At 39.9% G+C, this 13,381-nt stretch overlaps 1 protein-coding gene across 3 annotated transcripts in view; it reads right to left on the minus strand.

Annotated features, from left to right (window-relative positions):
- RPUSD4 (RNA pseudouridine synthase D4) overlaps positions 1–13,381 on the minus strand; it is a 39,172-nt gene that overhangs the window by 22,387 nt on the left and 3,404 nt on the right. For all 3 annotated transcript variants that reach the window (XM_069079849.1, XM_069079850.1, XM_069079848.1), the window contains exons 2-3: positions 7,343–7,508; positions 350–551 (exon numbers count right to left, since the gene is read on the minus strand). In XM_069079849.1, coding sequence (XP_068935950.1) covers positions 350–551; positions 7,343–7,508 — 368 coding nt within the window. The remainder of the gene's footprint in view (positions 1–349; positions 552–7,342; positions 7,509–13,381) is intronic.

A 13,381-nucleotide genomic window follows, 5' to 3' on the forward strand; every position in this document is an offset into this window, starting at 1 on the left:
CAATCTTAACCCCAAAGGACTGATGATCTCTCTTGCTAGACAGGTGGTGAAATATTATGGTTATGAAAGGAAGCTAGAAAGCTTATGGCAGCAGAATCCTTCACTCCATAAGTTTGTTTTCTTAGATGAATTTCTATAAGGAAGGGTTCTTAGGGGAGAGGAGAAAAGGGGAGCAGAGTATTGGGCAATGATAGTGACGGACTGTAAGTTCCTTGAGGGGAGAGGAAATTTTATATTTTTTTGTGCCTAAAATGTCTTGCACACCAGAGTTGCTCAATAAACATTTGCTGAGTAAATGGACAAAAAATCAGTCCTTTTTCTGAGTTAACTGTCCCAATGTTGCTCCTACCAATACTTCTTTGCCACCTGCCGAGTTTTAAACAAATCTTGGACTTGGTGAGCCATCTCCTTGTCCCGTGCCAGCACCATCACCCCTGTTGTCTCCTTGTCCAGGCGATGGCACAGGTGCAATGGTTCTGCTTTGTTGCCATATAACATCTTAGCCAAAACAGGCAGGATGTCGGTGATACAGCTCTTGACCCCTGGGCCACCTATGAAGAGGACAGAACAAGGAGGAATGAACCTTAAAAAAAAGATTCTACTAGAAAATAACACCTTTTCTTGGAAGGGGGAAAGAGAAATGACTGTTTCCCTTGGTTTTCAAAGGATCCCAGCAGGAACAAGTAGCATTCTCTTCACCCTACCAAAAGCTACCTATGGCTGTTATGTCAGGGTTCTTATTTTCAGAGTAGGGGAGGGGGGAAAGACAGTATCTATGTTCATTCAAGGAGCCCGAAGATCTGCAAATCCTGCTCAAAAAATGTAAAATCATTTTGCTTTCCATTCAAAGCTTGCACATTATTCTTTAGTTTTAAGCCTTCATGTATGCTATTGCCATCGCTCACCCAAACTTTAATGAGTCTCCTTCCTAACCTTTAATACTCCAATAATACTCCAAACCTAACTCCTTTAACTCTTAACTAATCTCATCAGTCACTACTGATGTATTCAACCATCAGCTCTATGCAGACAACTCCCAGATTTCTATCTCCAGCCTCAGCCTCTTTCTCCAGAACTTGAACACTTCATCTGGAAGCACCACAAACTCGGTATATGCAAAACAGAAATAATTTCTTCCCCCACTGTCCCCCCAACCTACTTCTCTTCCTAAATCCTCTATTAAGGTTCTAACATTGTTCCAATCACCAAAGTCTTCTTTCGTTCTTCCCTCTCCCTTATCTCCAATCAGCGGCTACAGCTTATCAAATGTAATTCTACAATATACCAGTTAGTCAATAAGCATTTACCAAGTGCCTACTCTGTTCCAGGCACTGTTCTAAGAACTGCCCTCATGAACTTACAATCTGATGGGGAAGATAAGCAGCAAACAATTATGTAAGAACAAGTTACATGTAGGACAAACAGAAAAAAATTAACAGAGGGAAGGCACTAGGATGAAGAGGGGTTAGAAAGGGTTTCCTAGAGAAGGTGTGATTTTAGTTGGAACCCAGAGAAAGCCAGGAGGCAGAGATGAGAAGGGAAAATGTTACAGATGTGGAGGACAACCAAAGAAAATGCCAGGACCCGAGAGGCAGTGTGTCTTGTTCATGGAATGGCTAGGAGGCCGGTGTCAATGGACCAAAAAGTCATTGGCAGGGAGTGAGGAATAAGAAAACTGAAAATGTAGAGGGGAATTAGGTTGTAAAGGGCTTTGAATGCCAGAGTTTGTATTTGATCCTGGAGGTGATACGGAGCCACTAGAGTTCACTGAGTTGGAGGGTGGGGAAGACAGGTGAAACCTATAGGAGAATCACTTTTGTATCTGAATGGAGGATGGACTGGAATGGGAAAAGACTTGAAGCAATTAGATCCACAAACAGGCTACTTCGGCAGTGTAGCATGAGGTGATGAGGGCCTGCACCTGGTAGTGGCAGCGTCAGAGGTGAGAAGTGGGATGTATTTGAGAGATGGTGTAAAGGGGAAACCGAGATTGGATCTGGGGGGCGGGGGAGGGCTAGGCATGAGAGGCAGTGAGGAATTGAGAATAGCAACTAGGTTTTGAGCCTAGGGAAGTGGAAGGATAGTGTTACCCTCAACAATAATAGGGAAAGTTGGAAGGGGAGAGTGTTTAGAAGGAAAGATAATGAGTGCAGGTTTTTTTTTTTGTTTTGTTTGCTTTTTTGGAGAGGGGAAGGCAGGGCAATTGGGGTTAAATGACTTGCCCAAGGTCACACAGCCAGTAAGTGTTAAATGACTGAGGCCGAATTTGAACTCAGGTCCTCCTGACTCCAGGGCCAGTGCTCTATTCACTGCACCACCTACCTGCCCCCAAGAGTGCAGTTTTGGACATGTTGAGTTTAAGATGACGACTGGACCTCCAGTTTAATATATCTGAAAGGTAGTTGGAGATGTGAGACTAGAGTTCAGCAGAAAGCTTAGAGCAGGATAGGTATATTTGAGTATCTTCAGCATAGAGATGGTAATTAAATCCATGGGAGCTGATGAGATCACTAAATGAGGGAGAAGAGAGTCTAGGACAGAGCCCTTCGTGACTCTTATGGTTAGAGGGTGTGAACTGGCTGAGAGCATCCAGAAAAAAGAGAAGGAGAAGGAGAAGTTCTAATAGAGAGGAGAACCATGAGAGACTAGCATCTCAAAAATCTAGGGAGAAGAAAATTTAAGGGAAAGAGGATGATCAATATGTCAAAGGCCACAGAAAGGTCAAGAAGAATGAGAATAGAGAAAAAGACATTGGATTTGTCAATTAGGAGATTATTAGTAACCCTGGAGAGAGCAGTTTCAGTGGAATAATGAGGTTGGATTATAAAGCATTAAGAAGAGAGTGAGAGAAGGGGAGGCACTTATTGCAGCTGGATTTTTCAAGGAGCTGAGTCACAAAAGCCATAATATTTTACACATCCCCTTTTCTCCATTCACATGACCACCATCCTAGGTCTGGACTTCATCACCTCCTGCCTTCAATCTGCTTCTAATTGGTCTCCTTTCCTCAAGTCTCTTCAATCCATTCTCCACAGAGCTGCAAATTTTCACACCCAAAGTGTGACCCTGTCGCTCCCCTACTCAGGAAGTTTCAACAGGTCATTCTGTCCTAGCAGCTTTTAAAGTCCTCTGCTATTTGGCTCCAGTCCACTTTCAGAGATTATTGCACATTACTGTCCCTTACCAGCAATCAAACTGGTCTCTTTTCTGTTCCTCACTGAAGGTCTTCTGCCTCTGGTGTCCATGCTTCCATCCCTATTCCTGGAAAACTCTCCTCAATTCTACCACTTAGAGTTTCTAGCTTACAGCCAAAGCTCAACTCAGGTGTTATCTCCCTTTCCTGATCCCCCCAGCTGCTAGGGATTTTCCCCCAAAATTATTCTGTATATGTTTTGTATTTAGTTCTCTATGTATACAGAACTCTGTTTGCCCATAAAAGAATGTAAGCTCCCTGAAGACAGGGGCTATTCTGTTTTCATCTCTTCTATGTCCCTAGAAACTCACAAAATGCCTAGCATACAGCAAGTGCTTAATTAGTGCTTTTTGATTTAATAAATAAATCCATTTACTTATTCAAACCCTCTACATTAAATCCCCAAAAATACTAGAATTCAGAGCTGGTCTTCTGGTCTAGCCCCCTCACTGAAGGAGCAAGGTACATGGATGCAAAGTGACTTGATCAAGGTATCTGACTGCCTCTCACCAAGTGAGGCTTGCCCACATATCTTATGTATATGTTTTTTGTACGGGTCTTTGTGTATGTACGCCTACATATCCCAGCCTCTTCCATTAGATTGTGAGCATCTTGTACTACTCACTGTTTGTAATTGTACAAACTGACTCAAAGATGATTGGGGAAGCAACTCTGTCTAATATACAGTTGTAATGGATATTCTCAATTTTTCTCTCTAACCCTTAAAGCCCACAATCATGAGACAGGTTTCAGAAAGAGATAGGGTACCGAGAAATGTGGGTTCTATTGCCAGACTGCTAATGTATTATGTACCCTATAGCAAATCAGTTCATCTCTCTGGACCCAAATACCCCTATTTATAAAATGAGTGAAGTATAATAATAATAAAAACAATAACTAGAATTTATATGGTATCTACTATGTGCCAGATACTGTGCTAAGCACTTTCTAAGTAATATTTCATTTTATCCTCACAACAACCCTGGGAGGTAGATGGGTTATTTTTCCCCCATTTTTCAGTTGAGGAAACTAAGAAAAAGAGAAGTTAAGTGTCTTGCCCAAGGTCACACAGGTCTTACTAACTCCAGATACAGTGTTCTCTCTACTGCGCCACCTAGCTGCCTCTGGTTATTTCTTTCTTATTAATATGGTTTTATTTATTTCATTGAATATGTCCCAATTACATGTAAAAAATTTTCTGACATTCATTTTTAAAAATTTTGAGTTTCAAACTGTCTCTCTCCTTTCTTCCCCTCCCGTTCCTTGAAAATATAAGCAATTTTATATCAATTATACATGTGAAGTTATGCAAAATATGTTTCCATGTTAGCCATTTTGCAAAAGAAAATAGATTTAAAAAGAAGTGAAAACTAAAGAAAATTTTGAAAAAGTATTCTTCAATTTACATTCAGAATCCATCAAATATTTCTCTAAAAGTTGACTGCATTTTCCAACATGGATCCTTTGGAATTGTTTTGGATCACTGTATTCCTGAGAAGAGCTAAGTCATTCAAAACTGATCATCATACAATATTGCTGTTACTTTGTACAATGTTCTCCTGGTTCTTGCATCACTTTATATAAGTCTTCCCAGGTTTTTCTGAAACCATCTTGCTCATCATTTCTTATAGCACAATAGTATTCCCTCTCAATCATATACTACAACCTGTTCAGCAATTCCCCAACTGATGGACATCCCCTCAACTTCCAATTCTTTGCCACAACAACAAAAAAAAAACCCTGCTGTAAATATTTTTGTACAAACGGGTTCTTTTCCTTTTTCTTTCATCTCTTTGGCATACATACAGACCTAGTAGTGGTAATGTTGGGTCACAAAGTATGCACAATTTTATAGTCCTTTGGGCATAGTTCCAAACTGTTCTCCAAAATGGTTGGACTAGTTTACAATTCTACCAACAGTAGATTAGTGTCCTAATTTTTCCACCTTCTCTCCAGCATTTTTCATTTAGCCAATCTCAAAGGTTCAAATCAGTATCTCAAAGTTGTTTTAACTGGCATTTTTTCTAATAATTTAATTAGCATTTCTCTAATCAATAGTGATTTAGAGCACTTTTTCATGTGACTATTAATAGCTTTCATTTCTTCTTCTGACAACTGTCTGTTCATATTCTTAGACCATTTGTTAACTGGAAAATGGCTCTTTTATAAATTTGATTCAGTTTTGATAAATTTTGATTTATAAATATTGTCTCCTATATATTTGAGAATATATACCATATATTTAAGAAATGAGAGAAACTTGCTGTAAAAATTTTTTTCCCCTGTTTTCCTTCTAATTTTGACTGCAATAGTTCTGTTTGTGCAAAAGCTTTTTAATTTAGTGCAATCAAAATTATTCATTTTACTTCCCATGATCCTCTCTATTTTGTTTGGTCATAAACTCTTCCCTTCTCCACAGATCTGACAAGTAAAATTTTCCATGCTCCCCTAATTTGCTTATGATATCACCCTTTATGTCTAAGTCATGTACAGTTATCCCTTGCACATCACATATCACTGGCAGACATAAGAAATTAAATGGGAAGTTTGGGGAGTTTTGTGGAAGGCCACCAGACAACACAGAGCCATGACCAAATATTTAACCCAAATTTTACAATAAGGTATTGTAAACACCCCATAAAAAAGAAAGAAAAAATTCAGACTTCTTTCTCTGGAAAAAAGGGAGGGCCAAAAAATTTTACAGGATTTTCCAGATTTTGGGGGCACTGTGCTCTTAATTCCCCATGATGTGGAAGGAATAAATGTATCCATTTTTACCTTATTTTGGTAGACAGTGTGAGATGTTGGTCTATTCCTACTTTCTGTCAAACTGCTTTCTAGATTTCCCAGCAATTTCCCAAAACCTGGGGTCTCTGAATTTATCAAACACTAGATTACTATGGTTATTTACCACTATGCCTTGTGCACCTAATCTATTCCACTGATCCACCACTCTATTTCTTAGCCAGTACCAGATTGTTTTGATGATTACTGCTTCATAATATAGTTTGAAATCTGGTACTGCTAGGCCACCTTCCTTCACAGGGGAAGGGACACTGTCTCAAGCTTCTGGTTTTCACACAGCTGTTTGCAGAGTTAGTTTTGGGGGTGTTGGAAGTTTTTGGTGTTTCAAAGATGGTGTGATCTGGGGAGAAGTATAGTCACTGGTCTTCACCCTGGTCCTTACCCAGCAAGGACCCCTGATCCCTTGAGATTGCAACTGATATTGCTCCTCAGGGCCCCCGTTCCCTTGGGACCAGAAATAACACTATTCCTCAGGGTTCCTGATCCCTTGGGTCCAGAAGTGATTTTGTCCCTCATATCCCCTATTCTCTTGGGACCAAAAGTGATACTGTTCCTTAGGATCCCTAATCCATTGATACCATTCATCAGGGTTCCTACTCCCTCTTGACTGAAAGTGCTCCTATCCACCCTTGAACTATGACCTAGAAATGTGTACAGGTCAGTGTCTAGTCTTGTGTCCAGGGCTAACACAGGGGTCCCCTGTAATCTCTTATTGACCAACTGCCAGGTACCCTGATTATTTCTGGCTTGAGAATTCCTGAAGCTGCTGTTCCTTCTGTCACTACCACATAGCCTTCAGGCCAGCCTCCAACCCCATGTCACAGATCTCTCTTTCTGACCTTCTAAATTGCCTTGAGTTGGAAAAATGTCTCATTGACCTTTAGTTGGCTCTGCCGCTCCAGAATCTGATTTAAGGTGTTATTTAAAGTTGTTTCAAGGGGAATGTTGGAAGATCTCAGCTAAGTGTTTCCTCTACTCTGCTATCTAGGTTCTGCCCCCTCTGATTTTTTTCTAAGTTCCTTTCCACCTATACAAATTACAGACATTTCCTCCATGAGGCCTTCTCTGTTCCTTCTACCTGAAAGTGTGCCAGTGTTCTCTCACTCAAATTTTGCCAAAACAAACTGTTTGGGCCTCTCCCTCATTCTCATCACTCTCAACCTTTTAACATCCTTTTATGTGTTACGTGCTGCATTCCCTAGCCCAGCAGAATATAAACTTCTTGTGAGTATGAACTGCATCATTTTTCTATTTTTGTACCCACAATACCTAGCACGGGGTTTTGTATATAGTTGGTACATCAACAATTCAATTCAGTTCATATTTTCCTTCTTTGATCTTTACCATGCACAGGCAGGCCATACGGCTTGTTAATGACAACAAGGTTATTGTCTTGATGTAGGATCCCTCTCTTCAATGCCTTAGACAACACATTAGGGTGGACATTCTGTAGTTGCTGAGAGAACCGTTTCAGCTCCTGCACTCTCCTCTGAACAGGGTCTTTAGGCACCTGTAAGAGAAAAAAGGTATCACTCAGAATGGCCTTAAAAGTCCGCACCATGACTTAGGGAAGAATTGGCACTGGGACATATATCCAATAATTCCAGGAGCCTCAGGTTTACCTGCCTGTCAATAGCAACTGGCAGGTAGCTAGTATTGGGGGATGTCTTTTCTCCCTTCTATGATGGCTGTGGAGACCAGGCCAGAAATAGAACCAGTATTTTGAGGGATACTGCCATTCCTGGACCTCTCAGGCTCAGAGTCTAGGGCTTTCTCCACCATAGTCTCAGAGGAAAGGTGCCTGGGGTAATCTGACATGCCTGGAACATGCCATCTCTTATCTGTTCCTCAAGATTACCTTGCTGCTTCAGCTAGTTTAAGTTCCTGCCCCGTCAGTGGCAGGAGGTTTTGGTAGTAGTGAGGATGGCAGAATTCTTCACAGAGTTTATACCCCCTGTGATGGTGGCTCTTGAGGTTAACTGCTTGCCTGTTAGCAGGCTGCTTTTCTACAAAGGTTGCACTATAAGTAAATATAAAGTAAGAAAGACATATATAAATACACACACACATTAAGGTGGGGGGGAGGAATCAGAGTAGGCATCACATAGGAAGTAACATCTGAGCTTAATAAACCACACAAATTAAATCAATTGGTAAATCAAAAATCATTTATTCAGTCCTTACTAAGAGCTAAAGCACTGTACTAGCACCAGGGATGTGGAAAAAAGATATGGTCCCTGCCTTAAGGAGTCTGAATACTAGTGGGTGAGATAACATGTAAATAACTATGTACATAGGAGATATATACAGTATAAATGGAAGGTAATCTCACAGAGAAGATACTAGCAGAGAGGGGATTGGGAAAAGCCTCTTGAAGAAGACAGAATTAGAACTGGGTCTTAAAGAAGGCCAAGGAAGCCAAGAAGTAAAAGGCAATGTGATAAATAATTTATTTGTACCCCTAATCTATTCCAATCAGTTTAATATTCTACATAAATCATATAGGGATAGATAGGTTCTTACAATGGGCCTCAAAGTTCAATGTAATGTTCACTACTTGTTTACCAAGTCATGAGGCTCACTTGTGCAACCATAAGAATGGTGACAAAGATAACTCCATCCAGTTTTACTCAAAGTCCATCACCAAACCCTAGCATGGGAGGGATGCCTTAATGTTTTGGAAATTCCCCCAATTGATTTTTGTACCTCCAGACCATTATCTCTTGTCGACCATCTCATGACCACTTAGTCAGTGGAGATACCTCATACTTCACCCAACCTGTAACCCCCCTGCTAATATGTTATTTTTGGCCCTAAAGAGCAAGGACTATCAAGCAATGAGATTCTGTATTTTACCGTGCCTCTTTTAGATATTTCGGTGACAGATCCTATAAAAACAAGGTCCCAAAAAAAGGGGCATCTCAGATAATGAGGAATATCTGAGGTCTACTTCATTAGAGGGGCCCATGAACCCTTTACTAAAGTGTTATTGGCTCAGAGGTCTGCCTCAGTCTCTTTTATTGTAGGTTGGACAATTTTAATCCCCACAGGAATACATACCAAGCATGGGGCCAACCAGGGAAAAGTCATGGAAATGGGAGATAGAGTGTTGTGTATAAGAAGCAGCAAGTGGGCCAGTATAGCTATATTACAGAATATATGAATAGAAGTAAAATGTAAGAAGACTGGAAAGGTAGGTAGAGGTCAGGCTATGAAGGGCTTTAAAAGCCCAACAGTGCAATTTACATCTGACCCTGAAAGTAAATATGGAACTACCAGAGTTTACTAAGTAAGGAGCTGACATGTCAGACCTGTGCTCGAGCAATATTACTTTGTTAGCTGAATGGAGGCAGGATTAGAGTGGGAAGAGATTCAAGGCAGGGAAAACAACCCACAGGCTATTGAAATAGTTCAGGCGTGAGGTGATGAAGGCCTGCACAAGTTGGAGCTGTGGGAATGGAGAGAGCAATACATATACAAGGCATGTGAAGGCAGAAATGACAAGAGTTTACAACAAACTGAACGTATGGGATGACTATGAATGAGGAATTGAGGATGACACTGAGATTTGAGTCTGGTGACTGGGAGAATGATGGTGTTTCCAACTGTAATGACAAAGTCAAGAAGTGGAGAGAGTTTGCAGTAACTTTTGGACATACTGAGCTTGAGATGCTTATAGGACATGCTGATAAAGATATGCAAAGGAAGTTAGTGAAGTGGGACTAGAGCTCAGGAGATAACTAAGACTAGATATATAAATCTGAGAATTATCTGTATAAAAATGATAACTGAACCCAGGGGAACTCATGAGAGCACCAAGTGAGCTAATACAGAGGGAGAAGAGATGAGGGCCTAGGACAGACCCTTGGGGAACACCAGGGGTTAGTGATGTATTAATGGTATTAATTAATTTGGTTAGGCATGGTCTGGATAAATAACAAGCAAAGACTAAGAAAGAGCAGTCAGATGATATAAAGAGAAGAGAGCACTGTGGAAAAAAAAAAGCTTAGGAAAAGGAAAATATTTGGGGGAGAGGGTTATCAACAGTGTTAGAAGCAAAGAAAGGTCAAAATGTATGAAAATTGATAAAAGGGCAATTAAAGTTGGCAATTAAGATATCATGGATTTTGATTACATTAAATTTAAAAGTTTTTGTACAAAGTCAATGCAATCAAGATTAGGAGGGAAGCAGAAAACTGGGAAAGAATTTTTACAATCACTGTCTCTGATAAAGGCCTCATTTTTTTTTTGCTTTTTGGAGGAGGGAAGGTAGGGCAGCTGGGGTTGTGTCTTGCCCAAAGTCACATGGCTCATTTTTGTTGTGTGTGTGTTAAGTGTCCGAGGTAAAATTTGAACTCAAGTCCTCCTGGCTCCAGGGCCAGTACTCTATTCACTTTGTCACCTAGCCGCTCCTAAAGGCCTCATTTTTATTTATTTGTTTGTTTACTTGTTTTTATCAAAATGCTTTATTAACTTCTAGTTTACATCACTCATTTCCACAAGATTTTGAGTTACAAATTTTCTCCTTGTTTTTCCCCTACCCACCACCCCAAAATTGCAATCCCATTGGATATCCCCTCCTCCAATCTGCTCTCTCCCTTATCTTCTCCCATACCCCCTCCCACTTTCCAGTAGGGCACAGTGGATCTCTATGCCCTAGTGCCTGTATATCTTATTTCCCAGTTACATGTAAAATAATATTAATAATAATATATGTTTTTAAACATTTTATTTTAAAACTTTGAATTCCAGATTCATTCCCTTCCTCACTTACTGGGAAGATAAGCAATTCAATATAGGTTATACATGTGTAACTATGCAAAACATTTCCATAGTGGATATATTGTCAAAGACTGACTATATTTCCCTCCCTCCTATCCCACCTCCCACTTGTTCTATTCTCTACTTTGATCCTGTCCCTTTTAAAAAATGGGTGCTTCCAACCTCCCTCCCCCCAGCCTGCCCTACCTTCCATTATCCCCCCTCTCATCCCCTTCCCCCCTACTCTCCTATAGGGTGAGATACCCTATTTAGTGTGTATGTCTTTCCTTCCCTAAGCCAAATTCAATGAGAATAAGGTTGACCCATTCCTTATGCCTTCCTGTTCTTCCCCTCCATTATAACCATTTTCCCTTGCCTCTTCTATATGAGAGTTTACCCCATTCTGTCTCTCCCCATCTCCTCTCATTACATTCCTCTCTCACCTGTTAATTTCACCTTTTAAGTATCATCCCTTTCTATTAAATTCGTCCTATGCCCTCTATCTATGTATACCTGTACACACATACACACACATTCACATATGTATTCATACGCCCATATACCCTCCTATAGACATATATATATACACACACACATTTCTATTCCCTTCAACTATTCTCATACTGAGAAAGTTTCATAAGTTACAATTATTGTTTTTCCACGTAGGGATGTAAATTGTTCAACTTTGATAAGTTCCTTATGATTTCTTTTCCCTGTTTACCTTCTCATGCTTTTTGTATCTAAATGTCAAATTTTCTATTCAACTCTGGTTTTTTCATCAAGAATGCTTGAAAGTCCTCTATTCCACTGAATGACCATATTTTCCCCTGAAACATGATACTCAGTTTTGCTGGGTAGGTGATTCTTGGTTTTATTCCCAGCTCCTTTGACCTCTAGAATATCATATTCCAGGCCCTTCGATCCCTCAGTGTAAAAGCTGCCAGATCCTGTGTTATCCTGATTGGGTTTCCACTATACTGAAGTTGTTTCTTCCTGGCTGCTTGTAATATTTTCTCCTTGATCTGGGAATTCCGGAACCTGGATATAATATTCCAAGGAGTTTTCTTTTTGGGATCTTTTCAGGAGGTGATTGGTGGATTCTTTCAACCTCTATTTTGCCCTCTGGTTCTAAAGCATCAGGGCAATTTTCCTTGAGAATTTCTTGAAGGATGATTTCTAGGTTCTTTTTTTGATCATGGCTTTCAGGTAGTCCAATAATTTTTAAATGATCTCTCCTGGATCTATTTTCCAGGTCAGTGGTTTTCCCAATGAGATTATGTCATAAGGCCTCATTTTTAAAGTATATAGAAAATAGAGTCAAATTTACAATACAAGTCATTCCCCAATTGATAAATGGTCAAAAGATATATTGACAAGCAGTTTTCACAGGAAGAAATTAAAGTTATCTATATTCCACTATTGATTAGAGAGATATAAAAACAAAACAACTGTTAAGTACCACATCACACCTATCAGATGGGCTAGCATGACAAAACAGGAAAATGATAAATGTTGGAGAAGATGTGGGAAAGCTGGAACACTAATTCATTGTTGGTGGAGCTGTGAACTGATCCAACCATTCTGGAGAGTAATTTGGAACTATGCCCAAAGGGCTATAAAAATGTGCATACCCTTTGACCCAGCAATACTATTCCTAGGACTGTATCCACAAAGAGATCATAAAAATAGGAAAAGGGCCCACATGTACAAAAATATTTATAGCAGCTCTTTTTGTGGTCACCAAGAACTGGAAATTGAGAGGATGCGCATTAATTGGGGAATGGCTAAACAAGTTGTGGCATATGGATGTATAGAATACTATTGAGCTATAAGACATTATGAACAGGTGAATTTCAGAAAAACCTGGAAAGACTTGTATGAACTGATGCTGAATGAAGTGAGCAGAACCAAGAGAACATTGTACACAGTAACAGCCACAGGGTGTGATGACTGATTGTGATAGACTTATCCCTTCTCAGCAATTGAAGGATCTAAAATAATTCTGAAGGACTCATGATGGAAAATGTCATCCACATCCAGAGAAAGAACTATGGAGTCTGAATGCAGAGCAAAGTGGACTATTTTCTTTTTCTTCTTTTTTTTTTATCTTTCTCCTGGTTTCTCCCATTCACCATAATTCTTCCATACAACAGACTGATGTGAAAATAGGAATGTTTAATAGGAATGTATATGTAGAAACTATATCAGATTGCATGCCATCTTGGGGACAGAGGGGGAGAAAATTGAAAACTTATGGAAGTGTTGAAAACTAAAAATATATAAATTAACTTTAAAAAAAAAAAGGAAAAAAAAAGATATCACTGGTATGGGAGTGTGGTGACCAGTATATGATTATGATCCAGGCTACAAAGAAGGTAGATTACTTGAGTTCCAGAGTTGTGAACTTTAGAAGGACAAAAACTGATAGGATGTCTACACTAAGTCCTGCACCATTAAGTTAAGTTCTTATGAACAAGGAGTCAAAGACTGCTGAAGGGGCAAACAGGCTCAGGTTGAAAACAATGGGTCACAGCTTCTGTGCTGATCAGTGGGGGGATCAGGCCCTTGGGTGGCCATTATACCTTCAATCTAGGCAAGATAGGGAGATCCAGTCAAAAAAAT

The sequence above is a fragment of the Petaurus breviceps genome, unplaced genomic scaffold (genome assembly GCF_028583685.1).
Source record: "Petaurus breviceps papuanus isolate PSGF00001 unplaced genomic scaffold, PetGlider_PUasm1.0 91133, whole genome shotgun sequence".
NCBI lineage: Eukaryota > Metazoa > Chordata > Mammalia > Diprotodontia > Petauridae > Petaurus > Petaurus breviceps.